Source organism: Notamacropus eugenii, chromosome 2 (genome assembly GCF_028372415.1).
Source record: "Notamacropus eugenii isolate mMacEug1 chromosome 2, mMacEug1.pri_v2, whole genome shotgun sequence".
Lineage (NCBI taxonomy): Eukaryota > Metazoa > Chordata > Mammalia > Diprotodontia > Macropodidae > Notamacropus > Notamacropus eugenii.
The window spans coordinates 275,090,496-275,115,271 of record NC_092873.1 but is presented as its reverse complement, the minus strand read 5'-3'; the positions used below and the strand labels follow the sequence as shown (position 1 = coordinate 275,115,271).

The following is a 24,776-nucleotide window of genomic DNA, read 5'->3' as shown; positions in this document are numbered from 1 at the left end:
TTCTCACTGGCTACGGGAAATCTCTCCTCCCGTCCCCATCTGCTAATGTCTTCCCTCTGAAATTCACTTCTGTCAAAATACATAGTTGTTTGCATTTCTCTCCATTATAATTTGAACTCTTTGTGGTAAGTCCCTTGTTTTTACCTTTTTTTGCATTCTTAGAGTTTAGTACAGCACTTGCCACCTATAGTAAGCTCTTAATAAATGCTTGTTGACTGACTGACTGACTTCCTCTATACTCCTTTCACTTCCTTCAAAGTTCAGCTCAAATATCAGCTCCTACATGAGACTTTCTTTAATTCTACTAACTACCTGAGCTGCCCCCCAATTCCTTGTTTTGATTTTATTTTGTAGTTATGTGACTCAGTGGATAGAGCACTGAGGAAGACCTGAGTTCAAATTCTGCCTCAGACAGTTATTAGGTGTGTGACTCTGGGCAAGTCACTTAACCTCTGTTTGCCTTAATCCACTGGACAAGGAAATGACAAAGTACTCCAGTATCATTTACCAAGAAAACCCCATGGACAGTATTGGCATACTATGGTCTATGGAGTCTTGAAGAGTCTGACATGACTGAACAATATATTTTGCATATAATCATTTTATATATATTTATTTGTATACATGTTGCCTCCTGAATGGAATATAAGGACCCTAAAGGTAGGGACAATGTACCCTCAGTGCCAAGTATAGTGTCTTCATCAAATGGTTGATTGATGGGTTGATTAATGAAGCCTTTCCTTATCCTCCTCAGCTAAAGATGCTATCTCCTTTCTCAAAACCCTCATGATTCTCTGTTAGATGAGGTTAGACTATGGATGTTTTCATTCTAATTTTTATGTACAAAAACTAGATTTTATCACCTATTAGGGTATTTTTCATACTTTGATTTCCAACATCTAGCCCAGAGCTTTTCATATGGTAGGTGTGCGATCAATTTGTTAATGGAATTTCTGCAAACCTTGAGCAACTGCATATAAATGCTGATATTTATTCATTTTAAGGCTTACTAAGTGCCTTATGTGTGTTGATTTTATCTGATATTTACAGCAGACTTGATAGGTAGTTGCTTCAGATACTTATTAATTATCATCATCATTTTACAAATGAGGAAATTAATATAAACAATTTGTTGAAGGACACAACATTAGTACCTTACAGCACCAAGACTTGAAACCAGATGTTCTTACACTAAGTATGGCATCCCTTTGACTATACCCCAGCAGCCTACCATTGTTCTACCATTGCTCAAACTCTATGCCCCTTGGTTAATTTAGATGTAAATTAAGAGGCTTAGACTAGATGAACTCAAGTTCATTCCAGTTCCAAAATTCCACAGTATTTCCATAGTATATGGAATCATATTTAAATTACCCCTAGAATATTTGTTTCCTCAGTTGTTGATCTAGGTTTCACAGAGATTAGAATGACCATTTCTTCATCCCAAGGACACTTCTCCATAGGCATTGTCCGTGAATATTTCTAACAACTTGTAAGAACCGGCAGTGACAAAAGGATTCTAAGGCTATGGCATTATCTGACCATGTAAAAAATACCACTGAGATTCTTGTCTTGATGAAATGTGTTGTTTTAAAAATGTTTAAGATTTAAATGAAATTCTTGGCCTATATTTTAGTGGGAAAATGATGCTTCAGAACCAAAATGAGATAAATAAAAAAAAAGATTCTTTGGGTCTTTTCCCCCTCTTCATAATTATTATTCCTAGATGTTCTTTTATGAAATTCTTACTAAATTCTACAATAGTATTCAGCCTTTGGAAAACACATATTATGTTCCTGCATCAGAATTAAAAAAAAACAGAACAAGTTATAAACAATTTAAAATGTTGCATCATCTTAAAAGTTGGAAATATTTTTTCTCCTTCTTTTACTTTTTCTTCTTCCTTTTCTTCCTATTTTTATTATCATTATTACACCAAATAAGACCATAAGTCTAGTCCCTATCCCTAATACTTAATGACAGCAAAGACTAGTCTATTGGTAAGCTAACAATAAAGACCAATAAGCAGGCCAAAGAAAGAATCTGTTCTTCTTGACTATTTTTAGTAAACAAATGTTCATAATGCAATCTGGTCTTGAAGTTCACACCTATAAAGACCTGTAGTAGGTAGGCATCTTTATGACTCCTGTAAAACCACTGAGGAAAGGTTGTTACAGATACTTTTCAGAAAACTGAGTAATAAATCCTCATCATTTAGAGTTAGATTCTATTTTATAAGATGATGAAGTTGGTCAATTTATACATTATTGAGTATTTCTTTTCGTCTAGTGCTGTCAAAGCCTCTGAATATAAATTATTAATGTTAAAAATCACTCATTAATAATAAAATGACATAAAATAATGATGAAGGGAATACATATGAGGATGACACATAATTTATACATATATACCATAAAGTGAGATTAAGAGCATTTAGAAGAGTAAGTAATCAACTTTAAAAATTGATTGTCCATCATAATACTAAATTTCTAAAATGACATACCTTTTAAATTCTTCTGGTTCAGAGCTGTCAAAATTTCGCTTTGAAAGTATACTTACATTGTTTTCCTAATACATTGTGTATACAGGAAGCTGAAAGTTGCCCCTGTCCTAAGTGCAAATGAAAAACCCCAGTGCAGCAAAAATGAGTTTCTGTTGAAGCCTTCCTATCATTCATTTCTTTCTAAGTTCCTTGGGTGTCTTTGTTCTCACATTCATTACATATATTTAGAATGGATGGGTAAGGTAGAAATATTTCCTGTATAATCAACTGCATCTGTTTCCTATGAAAAGCACTCAAAAATGCTTCTCTTCATTGTACATGGTAAGAGTATTATCATAACAATAGTCAACTATGAAAGATTGAGCTACTCTGATCAATACAAGACGATCCATAAAAATTCCAAAGGATTCATAATGAAAAATTCTATCCCCCTCTAGAGAGAGAGAACTCATGAACTCTGAGAGCAGATTGAAGGATATTTCTCACTTTTATTTTTCTTGCTTTTTTTGGCAACATGGCCAATATGGAAATATGTTTTTCATGACTTCACATATATAATGAGTATCATATTGCTAGGTTTCTCGAGGGGTGGGGGAGTGGTGAGAGGGAGGGAAAGATTTGGATCTCGATTTTAAAAAAATCGATGTTATTTAAATTTTTAAAAAAATAATAAAAATAGATAAAAAGAAAATACAAAATGGTTCTCCTCAACTTCTGGTCATTTTAAGAAGAAATGAATGTGCTTTAAAGAAAAATGTGCTATGTCACGACTTGTTTAAAGAAGAAAGAAGCAATGAAATCTCGGGAAGAAGCTAGCCTCAAGGGAGAGTTGTGCATAATGAATGTGAAATGGAAAGTAATATTAGTTCGGGCTTGCCACCTCCAAAGCCTATATTTGTTTAATGAAGATATTTCCGCCTAAGTATCATGGTTTATTTTGCTGAATGCTTATTCCCTCAAGGATGCCAATGGGGCACTTAAAGGTGACAATTATAAAGAAGTTGAGGTTGTAAAACAAATCTTCGATTTTGGTTAAGAAGCAATGGAAAATCAGAACTATGAAGCAAGCAAATTTTCCTGGCTAAGAAAGAAATGAAGCACTTGAAGTCTCTGTCCTTGTTCCTTTTCTCTATTATCTCTTTCGGTGATCTCCTCAGCCCAAGAGTTCAATCCTCTTCTCTAAGTAGTGGATTCCTAAATCTGTACGATCAGATCCTTATCTCCTGAACTCTAGTCTCATATCATAAAATGCCTTTTAAACACCTCAACTGGATTTCCTATAGCTATCACAAACTCAGGATGTCCAGAACAGAAGTCCTTATTGGTACCACCATTAGACTAGTCACCCATACTCAAAACCTTGGTGTCAAGCTTGACTCCTACGCACACATACAACCTCTTCTCAAGTCTTATATTTTTTAAATTTCGCAACCTCTTTCATATATATCCCTTTGTTTCCATTCACACAATCACAGCTCTAGTATAGGCCCTTATCACCTCTCACTTGTGCTTGTTTAATAACTTTCTAATTGGTCTTCCTGCTTCAGTTATCTCCTCATTCCAATCCATCCTCCATTCATCAGCCACCAAAATAATTTTCCTTAGATCTGACCATGCCATCCCCTTCCTCCCACACACCCACTGAATGTTGTTGTTGTTCAGTCATGTTTGACTCTTCATGACCCCATTTGAGGTTTTCTTGGCAAAGATATTACAGTGTCATTTCCTTGTCCAGCTCATTTTACAGAGGAGGAAACTGAGGCAAATAGAGTTAAGAGACTTGTCCAGGGTCACACAACTAGGAAGTCTCTGAAACCAGATTTGAATTCAAGAACAGGAGTCTTTCTGATTCCAGGCTCACTGCTCTATCCACTGCCACCTAACTGAATATTGGTTCCCTGTTGTCTTGAGGATCAAATATAATTCTCCTTAAATATTTGCAAAGCATTTTATATGTTTTATCTGTACATTCTATATTCCAGTTAACTGGTAATTTTATATAGCCAGTGTTAAGCTAGGGGTGGGAAATACTGGTATTTCTGCTTGTACATTAATGTGGACATGTAAGCAATATATGAAGTGAATGGATTGGAATGGAATGAGTCCTTTCAGAGTCACAGAACATCACATTTGGAAGATGGATTAGAAATCATCTAATGCATTTCCCTTATTTTATAATAGATCAGAGACTCTAAAAGGAAATGTGATATCACCAAGGTCACAGAGCCAGGAAGTGCAAAAGCTGATTTTCAAACATGGGTCTTCTACCTAAGTGAAGTGTTTTTCCCCTGAGGCATTGTGCCCTTCTGAAGCCTAAATTTCAAAAAACTTTGAGTAGCAGCACTCCTACTTATATTAGTTTTTTTTTTGTTTTTTTTTTTTTTTTACAGATTACCCTTCTCAGTTATGTGATTTTGTTTTTTTTACATTTTTGAACTATTTGAGAAGTAAATCAAACAGAGTTGGGCCAATTTCAAAATCCCCAGTAGTGAAGTATATTTGAAATGATTTCTTATACCAATTTCAAATCAACAGTGCATGAAGACCTTTGAGTCATCACCAGCAATCAGCTTAAATGTCTTCCTGCTTAGATGACCTCCTGAGTTCCATGAGTCTGTAAACCCACTGAAATATCACATACTGAGCTTCTGAGTCATACTTCCATAGGTGAATTTTATCAGTGCTAATGAAGCTTTTGGGGAGTTTGAAAAAAAAATTCTGTAATTATTACATAATTCTAAGAAAACCCATTTCAGCACCCTGCTATCAAAGAGTAATAGGAAAATAAAGGGATGGAATATGGGGTATGAGGTGGAAGGCCAGTTTTAAGCACCTATATAGGAAATGTAGGTGTTATGCCAACCTCTCTCTCTCTCTGACTAATGACTCTTCAGATCTTTACTGAACCCGGTGGGGAACAGAGCCACTTGTAAAAATGGAAGTGTATGGCATATGGCTGCCTGCTATGAAATTATGCTAATTCAGTTGAAGCACTCCATGGCTATAATGCTACATGTATATATATATATATATATATATATATATATGCATGGACCATATATGTATACATATATATGTAGCTTTATATATATCTGTATATGGGACATGGACTGATTCTTTTCCAGAGTAAGAAGCATTACCTGAGCCACCCTGTCCCTTTCCTACCACATGCCCAGAGATCTGGGAAAGCTTTTGAGTTCATGGGATCATAAAAATCATCATAAAACTGGGGCTATAAAGAACCACAGAGGACATCAGCTATACCCCCATTATTTTACAGATGAGTAAATTGAGGCCCCAGGAAGTGACTTGGCTGAAGTCACACTGGTAGGAGGCATTAGAGATCAGATTTAGACCCAGGACCACTGACAATTTTGACTTGATGAAAAACAAAAAGGAACAAAATCTGTGATGTCATTGTGTGGGAAGCTTCTGGTGAGGAATTTTCTCCACCAATATAGTTGGCACCTTCTTTCCAATTTATTGTCTCAGAGAATAGCCTGGAGCAGTGAAAGATACTTCCCAGGGGCTACATAGATAGTACGTGTCATAAACAGAATTCGAACCCAAGTTTTCCTGGCTTTGAGGCTGACTGTCCTTATACTATAGCACAAAAATATTTTTATTCTCTTTAAATTCTTTTAATTTTATGAGGGAGAGGGATAACAAATGAAATTTTGTAAATATAATATCTACCCAGGAAAGCTTATTTTAAATCCTCTTGTCATGATGGAATCGAGAAAACAAAGGGCATATGGGGCACTTTGAGACAGGTCCTACTAATTTTTCTTTTTTTACTTAAATTTATTTATTTATTTTTATTTATGGAATGAAACAAACATTTCATAACATAGTACAATAAAAAGATGATTGCACATAAAGTCATACATTGACTATGTACCACTTGCTTTAAATACAGTAAATTTCCTTTTTTGTCTCTTTTTTTTATTCCTTCCCTCCACTTCAAAGATGGCCACCATTACACACAAATAGATAGATATAGATACACACACATATACATATAAATTATACTATGCATACTTCTATTTATCAGTTTTTTCCTCTGGATGAAGATAGCAACTTTCTGCTTCTTTTTCTGAATTGCCAGTGCACCTTGCCAGTATAAAATAATCATGGTATGAGAAGTATCCCTGATTAGTTCATTGGGCACAGAGGCAAAAAGGTGGGACTCTAGATATGACTTGGAAAACGGTGCTGAAAATGTTTAAACATGCACTCCCATCTCATACCCCTACTATGATTGCCACTGCAATTTAAAAGGCAAATGTGACCTGCTTAAGGGCCTGATTCAGCTTTCACTTACAGAAGCCTGGGGAAAGGTCCCCTTTCTCACCATACACACAGATCACCCTATTCTGTTTCTGATCTGTAGCCCCAGTGTTGGAGTATGAGGATGTCATGAAGCTCTATAAAGGGGTGGCACAACTGATATGTCAAATGGTGGTGGTAGGGAACAGGAGGAGAAGGGGAGCGGGAAAAGAAAGGGAGCAGGTAGTGCTGAGGCAAGGGCTGTGATCAAAATGTCTGAAGAAATAGATTCCTTTCTCTAGAAGCTCCTTCCAGTCTCTTTCAGTACCCAAAGCTACCATGTTTGCTCTTCTCTTTCCTACTTTTTAATTCAAGGACCAAGTTGATAGCAATCTTTTTTGTATGATTTTGTCTGTGATCCAGAGCTTGGATTTTTCCTGGATGAGTTTGCTGAAGCCTTCTCTCATCCCAGAAACTATCCAGGACCTAGATAGCATATGTAGCTAAAATGCCATTCATTTACAAATATATTGATTTCTACAAGATACTAAGTGGTGGAGGATAGGGTGCTGGGCTTGGAGTTGGGAAGATGAGTTTGAATTCTATCCCAGACATTTATTTTCTGTGTGTCCCTGAGCAATTCACTTCATCTCTTTTAGCCATACCTTTCTCATCTGTAAAATGGGGATAATAATAGCATGTACCCCACTGGATTATTATGAGGCTCAAATAAGTGGACATATGTAAATGGTTTCACTTTAAAATGATATATAAATAGTAGATTTGTTATTATTGTTATTACTGTCTATTCAGCAAATATGCACAAAATTTCAGCAGTGTTATGAACTAAATAAGCTTTGGTGGGTTTTCCTGGAACCAAACTATCATTTATAATTTTTATTTGAAAATATGTCTTGTTCCAAAGAGCTGAATGAGGAAGGAACTTAGGGGTATTTTTGTTTTGTTTTATTTGCATTATAGATGTGTTGGTTGACTTGGGATCTTTTTTTCCCTTTTGTCATGAAGTGAGGTTCAAGGTAAGGGTAGAATATTGGAGAGAGGCGAGGAAGGTATTGGGGAAGTATGTCTGTATATCCAGAAATGCCTCTAATGCAGAAACAAAAGTCGTCAATACAATATCATTATCATCACCACCACCAACAACAAAAAGAAACCTCCAGTTAAAACCATAGATTTAGCACTGGAAGAGACCTTGGAGATCATGTAGTTCTACTCTCTAATATTCACTTGAGGAAACTCAAGACCAGGGAAGTTAAGGAAATTGATAGAAGAACTGAGATTTGAACTCATGTCCTCTGACTCAAAATATAGAACTCATTTTTTTTTAAGTTGCAGATACCTTCTGAGAGAAAACTATCTATCACTCACACATCACTTCAGTATTCTTGAAACTCCACAGTCTGAGCACTTAGGTAACTGACCTCTCTAGATTTATCTTTCTTTGCATTCTTGTATAAATCCCGGATAGCCAAATTGACATAAAGCTTGTTCCTCAAATATGCCCTGAATGTTCTTGTGCCGTCTTTCTCCTATCTTGTATCTCCAAAGTCAATCCTACTTTTAAGGCCCAACTTTAGTCCTATGTCATCTATAAAACTTCCCCCTTTCTCAGAGATCACTCACTCCTCAGAAATTATATTATATGGTGTTTGGACAACCTTCTGAAATCACACTAGATGTAGACTCCTAAGTTTAAGATCTAACTCTGACTCTTTACAGAATTTTAGAAGGAACCTCAGAGGCAATAATATCTGGCATTTATTTAACATTATTATGGTCAACAGTACCACCATCTTTCCACTCAACCAGTTTCATAACCCAGTGGCCTTTGTCCAGTCCCCTCTTCCTCTTAGTCCACAAATACAATCACTTGCTAAATCTTGTCTTATGGAAGCAATTGTACTTCCATAATATATTCCACATTTATTCCCTTCTCTTTACTTCCACAGCCACCACTCTAGTTCAGGGCCTCAGTTCCTCTTCTCGAGACTATCCCAATGGCCTCTTAATTGATCTAACTTCTACATTCTACCCTTCCAATTCAACGTCTAACTGCCAAAATGATTTTCCCAAAGTACAGGTCTAACCACATCTTTTTCCTGTTCAATAAACTCCAGGTGCTCCCAATTACTGCTACAGTTAAACATAAACTCTTCTAATTGGCATTGAAAACCCTTCGAAATTTGGTATGCTCCCCTTTACGTGCTCTATGGTCCAGTCAATCTGGCCTTACTGCTCTTTTATACATACTGTGCCTTTGCACTGACCATCCCTCATGCCAGGAACACACTTTCTTCTTGCCTTCTCTTCCTGGTTTCCTCTATATTTTATGGCATCTTTTTCTTTTTAAAATTTTATTTATTTTATTCTGAACCTAAAAAAATAAAACAATCATTTCCACAACAGTAGAATAGAAAACTATCCCTCTCATCTTCCCTCCCTGATTTCTTTTAAACAGACTTTCCTGATCCCCTCCAACTTCTAGTAAGCTCTCTGAAAAAAAAAAAATTACCTTATACCCATTTTGTATATACTTATCTAGATACAGGTTTTCTCACTCAATAAAATATCAGTCCTGGATGACCAAATTTATTTTATTTCTGACTGTATCTCCAGCACCTAGCACAGAATCTGGCATATATTAGACTGTTAATAAATGTTCATATTTTGATTGCTATGTGAAGCACTTTGGATACATTATGCAAGTGATGTTTCATGGCAACATCTATTCAATAATACTAGCTTTATTATCTTATCATCTCCTTTATACAGATGATAAATGTGAGTATCAAAGATATTAAGTGATTTGGCCACAGTTATCACACATCCAACAAATAGCAAAGAAAAGATTGAAACCTAGCTGACTCCCATTCCAGTGCTCTCTCCTCTATCCCATGCTATCTTTCTAGTTCAACCCACATCTGAATGAGAATCTTCTCTCCCACAAATATTATAGGGCTTTTTCTTAAAGACCTCAAATGAAGCAAGACCCTATCATAGATTTCTTTTTGCTGCCTCTAATTGACAAAGGAGAAATCTTAGACCTCTTATACTTTAAACCTAAAAACAACTATCATGCCACTCCAAATCTTTACTTTTGCAAACTAAATATTCAGAGTTCCTTCAACCAATTCTGAAAAGGCATGACCTCAAGGCTGTTTGTTATCATGGTTGATTTCTCTTGGATACTCTTTGATTTATATCATCTTTAAAATGTGGCACCCCAAATAACCTCTCCAGATGTGGTCTGAACAGGACAGAATATAGCATGATTATTGCTTTTCCCATTCCAGACAACATGAAGCCAAAAATTACATTAGCTTTTTTGGGGGAGGAGCAGGGGTTGGCATATCCCGCTGTTGAGTTACATTTTTCTTACTATCCATTAAAGCCTCCTAATTTTTTTCTTTTTAAAAATTTTTACATATTTGAATTTTAATTTATGCAATAAAATAAGGATTTCCATAACATAGTATAATAAAAAAGACAATTATATTTGAAACTGCAAATTTATAAACAACTTGCTATTCCTTTTAAATATATAATAAAGTTATATAAACTTTTCCCCTTTTTTTGTCTTCTCTAACCCCCCTCCCTAGAGATGGCTACATTAGACACACATGTATATAAATATATATGTGTGTGTATACACATACATACATACATATATATACATACATATATACATATATGTGTAAAATGATTCTGCACATACTTCTATTTATCAGTTCTTTCTCCAGATGCAGATGCATCTGGATGCATTCACATGTCCTTTGTAATAATTTGGATATTTCTAATAATCAAAAAAGTCAAAAAGACTTTGTTCAAAGTTCTGATTTTTTTCACAGACAAACTGCTGTCTAGTCATTCCTTTTTCATCTTTTACTTGTTAAGTTTGTGAACACTTAATAATAATAGAGATCAATAATAATAGAGAGTAATAGAGATTTGAAAACTGAAGGGCTAACATTCCCTCCCAGACCTTAGAATGACTCTCACTATCTTTGAACCAGAAGAAAGACTTGAATTTTACCCAGGATTTTGAAAGAGAGAATAGACTTAGAAGAAGGAATGAGAACCACATGAGCTAAGAACCAGAGGGAGTGGGGAAGACAGTATCCTTAGTCCTGCCTGGCACTTAATGAGCTGAGTGGAAGAAATGTGGTGGCCCAGGAATGATATGCAAAAAGAGGGAGGCAGCAGAGCGGAATGGTGACAAAGAAGGCTCCTCCTGCTAAGCTCAGGTCTGTTATAGCCTTCTCTTCTTCTCTGTATTCTAGGTGCACTACAAGAAGATTCTTGGATTTCCCTTCTCACAAGGGTCTCCCCATAGAGGCCAAATATCCCACTCCCCCAAAGTAATATGTCTGAAGTACATTCATTTAATCCCCCTACAAATCAGGCTCTCCTGCACATTGAAAATGATGAAGTACATAATATAGAAAAGTGACTGCATTTTCTCCAATGCACAGATATACAGAAACAAGTATCTATTTCTCCATTCTCTTCCTTAGCAGTCCTGGTTTGGTTCAATCCCATGGGTTCAACCCATGGTCCAATCTCTCTTTTTTGCCCCATGTGTTTAATATATTGAAGTGATAGACACAATTTTGCTCCAACAAAAAATGGCACAGAAAGATTAAGAACTCCTGGTTTCAATGAATTTGCAGAGAGATCAGAGAAAGTCATCAAGAATCTGTTTTCTCCATCCCTGATATATTACATATACTTTGTGCATGTAGACTGTTTACAATCTACATGAATACAGTGTATTCATTTTTTCTTATAATAGATATCAGAGACAGAGAAGGGAGTTAAAGTATGGGAGTGGAGTCAGGGAATGAAAGGCATGATGAAATGAATGTCTCCCTACTCACCAAACTATACCAATAGAAAAACATTAAGGTATCAGCATACTAGGATCTACCAGAACCTCAGAAGAAGGCTTTTATGAATTATTCCCCAAAGCACTTATCATAGTTAGGCTTTTAACAATTCAATTGATAAACATTGGCTAAGTGCCAAGCATATGGAAGGTACTGTCCTAGTCTCTTGAAATACAAAGATTAGACTAGAAAGATAGTACTTGCTTTCAAGCATCTTACAGCTGGGGGAGAGGGAGTATACAAACAATGTAATTTGAGGAAGGAGAAAGTATTAATAAATCAAAAGACTGGAAAAACTTCCATGGTAACTGAGTTGAGCCTTGAAAAAAATCTAAGGATTCTAGAAGATGAAGGTAAGGAAAGAAATCATTCCAAATGATGGAGATAGGACTTGGAATGCCAAGTGTTAGAAGCAATTAGTAATCCACTTTGATAGGGATATAGAACATGTGAAGTAATTTTGCACATTACAATTGATTAGGTTTCTCTAGCAGTAAGTGGGACAATGTAATGATCACCTGTGTTAGGCATAATTCTGATCCTGCCCTTTACATATATAAATCTGGAAAGGTAGGTGGGAGCCAGACTGAAAAGAAGTTCAAATACTTAGCTGAAAAAGAGTTCTGAAAAAGTTCTGGAGAAGTTGTATTGAGCCATAGTAGTGGATTAGGTTCAGAGGATTTACCGAGATAGGTAAGATGCCACATCCAGGGGAGCTCTGGCACCAGTGTGTGCTTGTGCATGCGTGTGTGTGTGTGTGTGTGTCTGTGTCTGTGTCTGTGTATGTGTGTGTGTGTGTGTGTGAGAGAGAGAGAGAGAAAGACAGAGAGACAGAGACAGAAACAGAGACAGAGACAGAAACAGAGAGGGACAGAGAGAGAAAGAGAGAGAGGGAGGAAGGAGAGAGAGGAGAGAAAGAGAGAGAGACAGAGAGAGAGACAGAGAGAGAGAGAGAGAGAGACAGAGAGAGAAAGAGAGAGGGAGGGAAGGAGGAAGGGAAGAGAGAGAGGAGAGAAAGAGAAAGAGAGAGAGAAGGAAGGAAGTGTGGGGACTCTTCTATTACCTCCGCCAGTGCTTCTAGTGCGATTGCTACAGAATTGGGAACTCATCTGTATGTGGGTCAGGAGGTATGTAGTTCCAGGGGTCAGGTGTGTGTTCTTTCTCAGCTGTCTATGGATTGGGGGAATAAACATGAATCGGACCCCCTCGGGTAACAGCATGGAATCAACTTGTGAAATGCCCTTAAAGTCTGTTAATCAGTGTGTGCACACGTGTTTGGCTGAGAGTTTCCCGATGGTGAACTGTAAGATGTAATTTTGAAAAGGAAACGCAGTCCAAGAGAAAGGATATTTGAGAAAGATAACTTACCATTGACCAATAAGGAAAATTATAACTAACTCCAACTTCCTTTCCATTCACCTTTTTTTTTTGGGAAAAAAAAAAGATATTTAGGTCAAATATTTTAACCTTTACAAGAAATATTCTCAATTAAATTGGAAGAATAGTGTTTTATGGTAAGCTATGACAACCTCTGGCCTGCACTTCTTTTGGGTATTATATATGAACTCCTAGCCATAGCAGTGAATTATAAAGTAATACAACAGGAGTTGTAAAAATGTCACTGGAAATCACCATGGTTCAAAAGTTTTGCTCTTGCTGCAGTAGGTAGTGGTTTAAGGTGTGAGCTTTAGCACTCTCCAGTGGTGTTACTTGCTAACATTTTGTGTCTAATTACAGTGTGCTGTGGGACACTGGAATGGGTCCCACATGTACTTACTGGAGAAAATGCCTATGTCAACAACTTTCTCTGTTAAATTGAATTTGCAGGTTTAGCTGTCTGAAGTGAGTTTCAATGAGAGGGAGCGGGGGTTAGGATAGCTCCCTTCATTAGTTTAGTTAGAGAAAAGTTCTATCCCGAAAGAGGTGGTTGAAACAAAGCATAAAGAACTTTCAATAGTTTCTCATTGACCACCAAACGAAGTACAAACTCTTGACCCTGATGCTCAAGGCACTCTACCATCTGATTCTAATCTGATTTTTTTTTACTTCCTTTCACTATCCTCCACCCAAAAAACAATAAAACAACCACTCTATGTTCCAATTAAATCAATTAGCCAGGTATTGATTAAATAAATGCCTCTGTGCCAAGCCTTGGGGATTACAAAGGCGAAAGGAAAATAACTCTTGGCCCCAAGCAACTTTAAAACTAATGAGGAAGATAGCATGTACATATATAGGTCTATACAAAACATATACAAACCAGATACAAGGTGAACTTAGGACTCTTAAACTGCAACCATCTCAAGATTCTAAAGATAAAGACCATTAAGATATGTGAATAGTGTCTATTGTTCCCTATTGGAATTGATAATAAATACAGGTAGGTTACACCTAGGCAGCTAGATGATGCAATGGATAGAATGCTGTATTCAGAAAAACAAAACAGGACCAAGTATGGCCCAGTGATTCCCTCTAGAAGTATTCAGAGCTGGCCCTAATACATCCTAAATCAGGAAGCAAAGCAAGAAAATAGATAAACAAGAAAAGAAGCACACAAAAGAAAGTACTATTATGATATCATGGAAACTCAAACCCATAAGAAACAAGTGTCTCCAAAATATCTGCAAGCAAAATCTCAAAGAAAAACAGTTCAGCCACAAGTTCAGTTAGAATTCCTAGAAGAAATGAAGCAAGACTTTTTTAAAGAGCTAAAGTGATTTTAAGAATAAAATGAAAATGCTAGATGAAATAACTGGAAAAAAATAGTAGAGCCCTATAGGAAAGACTTGAAGGAAAATTGACAGCTTAAACTCCTGAAAATTAGAATAGAGTAAACAGAAGCTAAAGGCTCTGCAAGACAACAAGAAATAGTAAAACAAATTTTAAAAGCTGAAAAAGTGGCAGAAAATGTTATGAATCTCATATAAGAATAACTGATCTGAAAAAAAATCAAGGAGATAATCTAACAATCACTGAAATACTTGAAAGCTATGACAAAAAAAAGAAAGAAAATAGACATAATATTTCAGGAAAAACTGTATAACTTGTAGAACTAGAAGGTAGAGTGAAAAATAGAAAGTATCCACTGCTTTTTTCCTGTAAGAAATCCCAACATGAAAACTTCAAGAACATTATTGGCAAAATCTAGAGGTTCCAGAGGAAATTAAAAAAACAACAACAACAGTGTAAGCATTCAGCAAAAAAAGAATCCAAGGGCATAGGAGACAGAGTCAGGATCCCACAATATTTAGAAGTCCTTGGAATAAAGGATTAGGGAGCTTGAAATACTTAATTTCAAAAGCAAAAGATGTAGGTGTACAAGCAAGACTAGCTTATTCACCAAACCGTGCCTACTCTTACAAAGAATAAATGAATCTTCGGTGAAATAGAGGACTTCCAAGAATTGCTGATACAAATACCAGAGCTAAGTAAAAACTTTGGAATAAAAATGCACAGATCAGGAATAATATGAAAAAGTAAATATGTCAGCAATAGGAAGGAACTAAATAAAGATGGAGTATTTATGTTCTAATTGGGAATGCAACATTAAGCTTCCCTCAGAAACCTAATATTGTCAATAAAAAGAATTAAGTAAGACAAGGGGGTTAGGAGTAGTTTTGTTCTATTTTAATTATCTTAAAATAAGGAGAGGGAGGGGAAAAGTAGTATACTTAAGAAAAATATGTGAGTAGGGGGGAGGGGGAGAGGAATTATCTCATAAAACCAAAGTGCCAAATAAGAATCTATTCAAATAAAAAGGAAGTCAAGTTGGAGCCATGGCCATAAAATCACCAAATGGTACATACCATTTGATTCATCAATTTTACGACTAGATCTATATCCTCAGTAAATCACAGGAAAAGGATTAGGATCCACATCTACAAGAATAATTAAAGTAGTTCTTTCCATGTTAGCCCAAAATTGTAAACTTAGGACTTTTTTCATCTTTGATAAACAGGTTTAGTATAGAATCATAAAATCATGCAGTCAAAGAATTGCAGAGTTATAAAGGACCTTAAATGCTGTTTAGGTGGCATGGAGTGCTAGACTCAGAGGTGGGAAGACTTGAGGACAAATCCAGCTTCAGATGCTTAACAACTGTGTGATGTTGGGCAAGCCTTTTCACTTCTATTTGCCTCAGTTTCCCCATCTATAGGGATAATAATTGCACCTAGCTCCCATGGTTATAAGGATAAAATGAGATGGTATTTGTAAGCTGTTTTGAAAACTTTACAGTACTCCATAAATGCTAGCCATTATCATAAAATGCAGTCTTTAGGCACATCAGGAACAACATCTTCAAGATGGCACACACACATAGATCTCAGCATGAAAACATTATCTAATTATGACAAAATAGTTTAGCAAATTATAAAAGTCTGAATATTGTTGCACAGAAAATGTTAGACAAGATAGTAGACCTTCAGTGTGATGATTAAGTGATCTTCATACATTCATAGGTCGACATGGACAAGATACCATGCAACCCTTTATAGTATGAGAAGACATGCATGAGTTGTATATAGTCTAAATCGGTACAGGCAATACCTATGCCAATGAGGTCGCAGAGACTTCAGAGTACTATTTTCTAAACTTTTGAGAAATGCAATGGCATGTTCCGTGGATCTACAAGTAACATTTATCCAATATCTGAAAGGCTTTGAAGTTATGTAACATTTTGGGTTTACCAATAAGATATTCAATGTACTAATCCAATTAGGTACTCAAAGAAAATATTTCCCCAAAATGATTTAAAAGGTTTTTTTTTAATATGCTATTTTAGTCTAAATGTGCAAGGAAAAAAGTTACTTTTATATTTTACTTTTATTCATAGCTTGTTAATTTCTTGAATTGACTCTTTTTCCAAAAATCTGTTATAGATACAAGTGGATTTTTTTGCAATGTTGGAATTTGGTAAGGGAAATAAAATGACACATAGCAATTTTTCACAGGAATCATAACCATTTAATGTGGGTCATTTTATTTTATTTACAATACAAATCCAAATAATTTCTACCTCATTAGCCTTTATACTCAATAAATTCTAATGTGCAATTTTTCTGTTCTCCTTCCCTCAGATAATAGTTGGAGAAACTGCTGTGTTTTGCCTACAACTAGCCACAAGGGATTTTGAAAACCAAGAAAAAACGATTTTAACAGGAGACTGTTGCTATATAAATCCCCTGGTACGCAGAACTGTCCGATTTCTTGGTATGTGTCCATGGTATTGATTTTTACTGTTTTTGAAAAGATGCTTATGTACAAGCTAACAATTCAAACACCCAGCAAAATTAGTCATCTCTCTGATATTTATTAATTTGATTATAAAACAAAACTCTTTTGTAAACAATTTGCTTTCAGATATTGTGGGATCCTTTATGATTGATATGCTATTTTGAAAGAAACACCTTTATTCACAATAAGATCTAGAATTAAAAGATGACCAGAATATATTATTAACCAATGCAACTGCAGAATGGGGTTATTTCATCCTATTTAAAAAAATAATTGAAACAGATTATTTGATACCATGTAAACTGAAAAGAAAATACGAATGGGGGGGACAGGTTTGAGTGGATTTTTCACTTCCCATTGAGTTTCCTGGGCATCTGGAAGACACAGTTTGTGGGTTACATAATAGATTCACTTCAGGCGTCTTTCTTTGCCTATGTATTTGTCTGTGTTTGTAGATTAGAGTCGAAAATAGCTTCCCACATGCAGGCATATATAGATGCCTAGAAAAAAATGTTGCTTTTTAGTCTCATGTGTACTTCTATGGTATGTAATACATCAAAGCTGAATTTCTGGAAGTTGTCATCAGAGATAAAAGAATAGTTCATTTTGTTAAAAGGTATAAACCTACTTAAAGTTAGTTAATCAAGAGACAAATGTTGTGTGTGCTGCACTTATCCATAATTTATTGACTTCAATACTGTATCATTTTATTATACTAAATATCGAATCCTACAGTGTTAAATCACTGAAAATCATTTCTAGTTAATAAAATTTGGATAAAAGAAATAGTTGCTTCTTAGAAAATATAAACTAAGAAAAGTCAGTACCTATAAAATTAATGAAATACAGAGAGGGAAATTCCTTCATTTTCTATCATGTAGTGAAGGTCAATTTGTTCTTTGCAAGGCTTCCCTTCCTAAGTAGGAGATATCCTAATATCCTGTCAGCCTTCAGTTTGGTGGCTCCTTATTTGCAAGATTGAGATGAAAAAGAGTTTGATGCTGCTGACTGATGTTGCTGTCTCACATACTAAGATGACTCCTAAGTATAATCTTTAGTTATATTTTCCCCTAATAGAGCTATGAAAGATAAATGCCTTCAAGTATGCTGCCATTCTAATTGTTGATCTTGTTAAAAGCCTATGTTTACACACATAATAATTCTTTACGTGAAAACTTATCACAAGATTTCCAAAAAAAACCCCATCAGTACTAATTACCTACTTAGAAAAGAAATCAAAACCATTAAAACACCCTAAACTCATCAAGTTTGTTTTACACAATTTAAGCTTTCCCACACTCTGGCTCACATATTAAATTGTACCTTTCCAAGTAAACCATTAAATGTTTCATAAATATCATCAATTTATCTTTGTGCCATGATTATAAAAAACTCTAATTCCTTGGTTTTTGTGAAGCATTTTTCCTTCTAAAACCTGTTCTGTTCAGCCCACAAAATGTACTTGAGAATAAATACTACAAAATAAGCCCTGTTATGTTCAGGCCTGAAATGCCTTTTAGAAGATGTGGTGGTGGGGAACCAGAAGGGTTGGATCTATTCTCAGTTCGATACACTCATATATTCACTTTAGGAGTCTGCCATTTAGCCAAGTGCTAGTCTGTGCCCAGGGGCCTGGGTTCTTGACTTGGGTCTGTGCGTAGATTTCAGGACTCTATGAATTTATGGTAAATCACAACCTTATTTTCACTAACCTCTCACTGAAACATTGGATTTCCTTCAGTTATGAATTAAGAAAAAACAAAAACATTATTCTAAGAAGGCATCGATAGGCTTAACAAAACTGTTAAATCCACAACCCCAAAAAGAGAAACAACCTCTACTTTAGGACCTTTGCAGACTTTACTATAGAATAGGGCAAATTATTTTGCAAACTGAGACATTCCATTTAAGGTAAACATTTGATCATAAGACCTTCCTCAATTGATTATTATTGTGGTCTGCTAAAAGATTTACCTGGGGCTTGGTATTTTGATCATTTGAATTATAATTGTAAATGACGTGTTTTGGAGGGGTTTCTGAACTGTCATATTGCTTGACAGTATATACTTAAGAAGTGCTTGTTCATTGATTATATTGGCCACATCCTTGTGAACCATTTCTCATGTTATTTTGACAAGAAAAAAAATGTGATTAAGTTGAAAGGGGAATAATTCCATTTAAATTAAATTCATGCTTCAAGGAAGGATATTTGTGAGCAGATTTGCAACCTGGAACTCTACTGTAGACAGGATCTTTGAGAAAGAGGTGTAATGCAATTTAACTCTTAGTATGATGAGACTCAATTCTTTGGTAAATGGTTAACAAATGTTTGTTGCTGTCAATTTTTCCCCAACTCCCTACAGTCACATATCCCCATTTAAAAATAAAGTTTGAAGAATATTTGGTTTTTTACAATTAAATATGAGATTGATAGAATAGTTGATATTTATACAATATTATAATACTTTCTAAATAAAATACTTTATAAACTATTCTTTAGCATTATGCGACCCTAAGATATCATTTGATTCCTTCAGTATTATCTTCATTTTGCATATCAGCCTTAGAGAGGTTTTTAAAAATTTCCCATGGTCACATGGCTAGTAAGTGTTTAAAAACAAAATTCAAATCTAGTATTTTCTGGACAGTGATTTTATTCTACACCAAAGAAGTGATCTGATAATTTTTCTTCAGTTGTTTTACTTTTAGAAGAAATTAGGCTTATTTGTTGCTTTTAAGTTATAACAAAAGTATGTTATTGTTGGAGAGGGGCACCCAGTCAAACCCACTATAATCTTACCTTACCTGTGCACACTGAAGGAGGCAGCTAGCCATAGTGGCTAGACATCTGGTCTAGCAACTCAAGAAACCTGGGCTATGTGACCCTGAGCAAGTCCCATGCTCAGAGGCAGCTCTGTAAGAGATTTAAGTTGCACATATGCTTTGATAGATGAAGTTCACTCTATCTCTGGATCAACTTTGGACTCCCAAAATCATAAAGTTATAATCATATATAGAAAAGAAAAAGGCTGTTCTAATGCCATATAGCTATGTTATCTATTTAGGTATTTTTTTTTGGGGGGGGGGGTTAATGCAGATTTTAAAAAAATCCTACCAAATAATTTTACAGGGACTAAACATTTTCTTCTTTTCTTTAAACATGAGACTTTTATGGTTCCCTCTCCACAACAAAAAATGAAAACAAAACAAAATAAAAGTTTCTTTCCATGTTTCTTTTGCCTGCACAAAAACTAATTCTAGTCTGGCAAGATTTAAAGGTACTGATGAAAATGATAGGACATTCAGTTTATAGAGGATTTATTTTACTTTTTTAACTTCTAAAATTTTATTTTTGGAAATATTGGCACATTATACATTGGTCCTAGAATACCCTCTTAGAGCTGTTAGTTTTTGTCGGAGAAATTTTTTTTGATACTGGAGTAACATGGCTTCAGTAAATGTTTTTTGTAGGGAAAGAGTTCCTAGCATTTGATCTTATTGTTTGAAGTAACTTAAGGGTATATATCTTCCCATTCTTTTAATTATATTTATTACAGGTCTTTGGTCTTAGACAGATAACCAAATGGCCATTCTTTTATTAATAACCTGCTGGCCTTATTAATAAAATGATAAAATTACCCAGAAAAAATAACTAATAATAATAATTAAATCATTATTTCATTTCTTTTATCAGAATTACTTTGAAATGATATATCTAGACATATATACATACCCATGTATGTACACATAGTTCCAGTCCATTAAAAATGATAGTTTGAAACCAAATAATTAGCTATTATCTAAAAAAGTTTGTTTCTGAAGCAATGTAGGTATGCCTCTGAAACCATTATTCTTCATTTAAGATTTTTCATGATAATAAAATATAATGGCATTGACTTTTAGCGCTAATTGGCAAGTCCATCAAAATATCTATATGAAGAAGGATATAGAAGCGTACCTCACAGAATAGCACATGAGGTTTGCATTTTCATATGCTGATGAAAATTTTTCCAGACAAAAGAAGAAATGTGGATCTCAACATACTAGCATAACTAAGAATATAGACTATGATAAATTGCTATAAATGTACAAGTTCCATTTCTGAAGCAATCAAGCAGCATGTTTTTATTAGGTACCTACCCTGTGCCAAGCACCATGCTAGGTGCAGGGATTATAAGTACAAAATTGAAACAGTTCCTGCCCTCAAGGAACTTCTGTTTTATTGGGGAGGGCTTAATAATATGCACAAGTATAACTGAATACAAGAATTAGAGAAAAAAGTATTCAGTGATGGTACTAAAAACTGAGGGAACTAGTAAAGACCTCCATAAGTAGGTGGCACCTGGGCCTAAGCTTTAAGGATAGTTAATGGTTCCAAGATTCCAGAATACATTTTCCTCCTGCAAGTTATAAGTCTTATAAACATGCCAGGCATAAAATTATAGCTAGTGGCAGACAGCTGAACACAACACTCAAGAGTCTTAAATAATTTAACACTCCCGCCACTCCAGATGGTTAAGGAGAAAGGAGGTGGAGGAAAGAAGTGAGGGCCATATGTATAAAATGTTTGTGTTTCCCAAAATGTTTTCCCTGTTGATTTATTGTCTGCTAGAGCCCAAGGTAACCTAGGGGATTCACTATTTTCTTTCTTCCTCAGGGATTTATACATTTGGGCTGTTTGCTACAGATATCTTTGTGAATGCTGGACAGGTAGTGACAGGGAATCTGGCTCCACATTTCCTTGCGCTCTGCAAGCCCAACTACACAGCCCTTGGGTGTCAGCAATTCACGCAGTTCATCAGTGGTGAAGAGGCCTGTACTGGTAACCCAGATCTCATCATGAGAGCTAGAAAAACCTTCCCCTCCAAAGAAGCAGCCCTGAGCGTGTATGCAGCGATGTATCTGGCAGTAAGTAAGGATTAGCAAATATTCTTCTCTGCGTTATCCAATTAAATATTAGCATGAGCACTAGCTTTGTTTTGATTTTTTCCTTGCTGTTAAAAAAGTCACTTAATAGCACATTATTAACATTCCTCTGAGTATTTAATTTATTTTTAATAGTTGCTATATGTACTGGGGGTAAAATTAAGTCTCTTGGCTCTCATGAGGATGTGTCAGGCTGGTTTTGGTGGTTGGCCGTATTAAAAAATATGTAGCCATTGGCATTTCTATTTGTGGGTATGTTTATCTTTCCATTAAACAAGATTTAATGGAGATGAATGTGGCCTTCAGCTGTTCTCATGAACTTATAACAACAACTCAATTAAGAGAATTACCAAGGCATCTTTGCCTACTCAGATTTTATAATGCCTTTGATGAGATAATGTCATGTGTTTCATGTCACGAAATATCCTTCTCATGAATAGGGTTTTTGTCCTTATTGGTCATGATGCTTTAGCCAGGGCTTTAATACTTATTGCTAGGAGCACTACCCACATGGCCCTCTAAATTATACTTTCCTTTGCCTGTATTATGTTTACTGTCAATTCATACTAGGGTTTGCTTGCAAGGCCAGACCTTTAGAGACTATTGTTTCCTCCCACACCTGCATTTTGGGTAGTTGCCAAAGGGTTCAGCTAGGTAGGTATATACGTGCTTCCTGAATGGGACTCCTTGGGCAAATTGGATAACTATGGTGAAGCACTCAATCAACTATGACCACTATTTATTTAATGAAATAAATCACGATTAACAGAATGGTTATTAGTGATGTGGTAGAGAGGGCATGGGACTGTGCTTGAATTCAGGAAGGCCTTGGTTCAAATCCTGTGTCAAACATTTGCTACCCATATGACTAGGCAAATTGCTTCAACTCTCTGAACCTGTTTATGATCTATAAAATGAGGGATTTGGAATATATGATATCTAAATTCTCTCAGTTCTATATCTATGATTCTCTAAAATATACACCTCTGTGTGCAACTGGCCATCTTGCTGCTAACTGCCGACTATCAATTAGTGTTTGCGCTCAGGTTTCCCTGTCAGGATTAAAGAAGAAATTCATCCTTAGTCTTGTCTCAGAATCAGATGCTTTATATACAACTGTAGTTCTGGCTCTTATATGTCAGGGAAGCTGGAGCAGGCAATTTTTCTCTAGGCTTTAACTATGTAAGCCCCAGGAAACAAAGGGCAGAATAGGTCACGTTCTAGAATCAGGACAAAGAGTTCAGCCTAGGAGATTCAAGACAAGACTGAGGATATACAACAGAGAATAAGAATTGAAGTGGGCCAAGACCAGAGAGGATCCTGGAAGTCAGTGGTTAAAGAAGAATTGGAAATCTAAAATCAGACAATTTAGAGCACATGCTTACCAAAAGTCAGGGACAGGTCAGAATCAAATGTTCAGGCTAGATCGGAACTATTAGGAAGGCGTAAGGTCAAAAGAGTCAGCTTTTTAAAATTTTATTTTTAATTTATGAAATAAAGCAAATATTTCTATAATGTACAATAAAAAGATAATTGTACGTGAAACTACAAATCTACTATTTACAAGTCGCTATTTCTTTCAAATATACAACAAAATTATCATGTAAATATCTTTTTTTCTTTTTCTTCTTCCCCCCTTGAGATAGATACCATTAGAAACAAATACATATACACACACATATGCGTGAGTGTGTGCATGTGCATGTGCATGTGTGCGTGTGCATGTAAAATTATTCTATACATACTCCTACTTACCAGTTCTTTCTCTGGATGCATAGAGCATCTTTCTTCACATGCCCTTTTTAGTTAATCTGGATATTTATAGTAGACAAAAATGACTTATTTGCTCAAAGTCCTTCTTAAATTTTTAAACTAAGAAAGACAAATAGCAAGGATGCACAACCTGGGCAAGAAAACTGGGTAAACAAACAGTAGCATTTTTATGTTGACCCAGTATTTGCCTTTAGGTTAGAAACTTTTATATGTTTCCTTTTATGCAACTGAGCTGATTCCTAAGTATAATGAACTGGAGGCAAGAAGGTTACATGATGGAAGATCCCTTGATTAGAGGGACAGAACTTATTATTTTTTCCCATACCCATCCCCCTTCTGAATTTTCCTGTTTCTGTCAACAGTATCATCATTATTGCATATACCAGGTTCACTACCTTGGACTTATATCTTTACTCTTCACTCTCCCTCAGATGACATAGTTTCCAAATCTGTCATTTCTATTTCCATTATAGTCATTCACATCTCCCCCTTCCTCTTCTCAAATGGTCAGCCATGTTATTCAGGCCTTCACCACTTTTTGCTTAGACTTTTGCAGTTAATCTCCATGCCTCAAGTCTCTCCCTTCTTCAATTTATCCTTTACAGAGCTGCTGGAAAGCTTTTCCTCACGCACTGGTCTGGCTATCATTTCCTCATCCAATTAACTATTACTTCTAGGAGCAAATATAAAATCCTCCATTTAGGATTTAAAGATCTTCAGATCCTGGCCGCAATCTATCCTTCCAAGCTTCAACTCAATTCAACATACATTTAGCAAACACCTTCTGTATGCCAAGAATTGTGCCAATCACTGAAGATGTAAGACAGCCCCTTACCTCAAGGAGCTTAATGGGGGAGACACCATGCAAACAGATCTATAAAAAGCAAGATATAGATAAACAGGGAATAATTAATAGAGGCTGAAATTAAAAAAGGGTTAGGGAAGGCTTCCTGTAGAAGGTAGGCTTTTAGTGGGGACTTAAAGGAAGCCAGGGAAGTCAACAGTCAGAGCAGAGTAGGGAGAGTGTTCCAGCCATGGTATACAGTCAGAGAAAATGCCAGGAGCTGAGAGAGGTGCTTTGAACAGGAGGCCAGGGTCATTGGATCCAAGAGCATTTGTTGGGGAATAAGGTATAAGACTGGAAAAGTAGGAGGGGGCCAGGA

The 24,776-nt window shown here is 35.7% G+C and overlaps 1 protein-coding gene across 2 annotated transcripts in view; it reads left to right on the top strand.

The window, feature by feature from the left end:
* The window catches only part of PLPPR5 (phospholipid phosphatase related 5), a 447,842-nt gene that overhangs the window by 329,882 nt on the left and 93,184 nt on the right, over window positions 1–24,776 (top strand). For both annotated transcript variants that reach the window (XM_072644088.1, XM_072644089.1), the window contains 2 exons: window positions 16,758–16,890; window positions 21,572–21,822. In XM_072644088.1, the coding sequence (XP_072500189.1) occupies window positions 16,758–16,890; window positions 21,572–21,822 (384 nt within the window). The remainder of the gene's footprint in view (window positions 1–16,757; window positions 16,891–21,571; window positions 21,823–24,776) is intronic.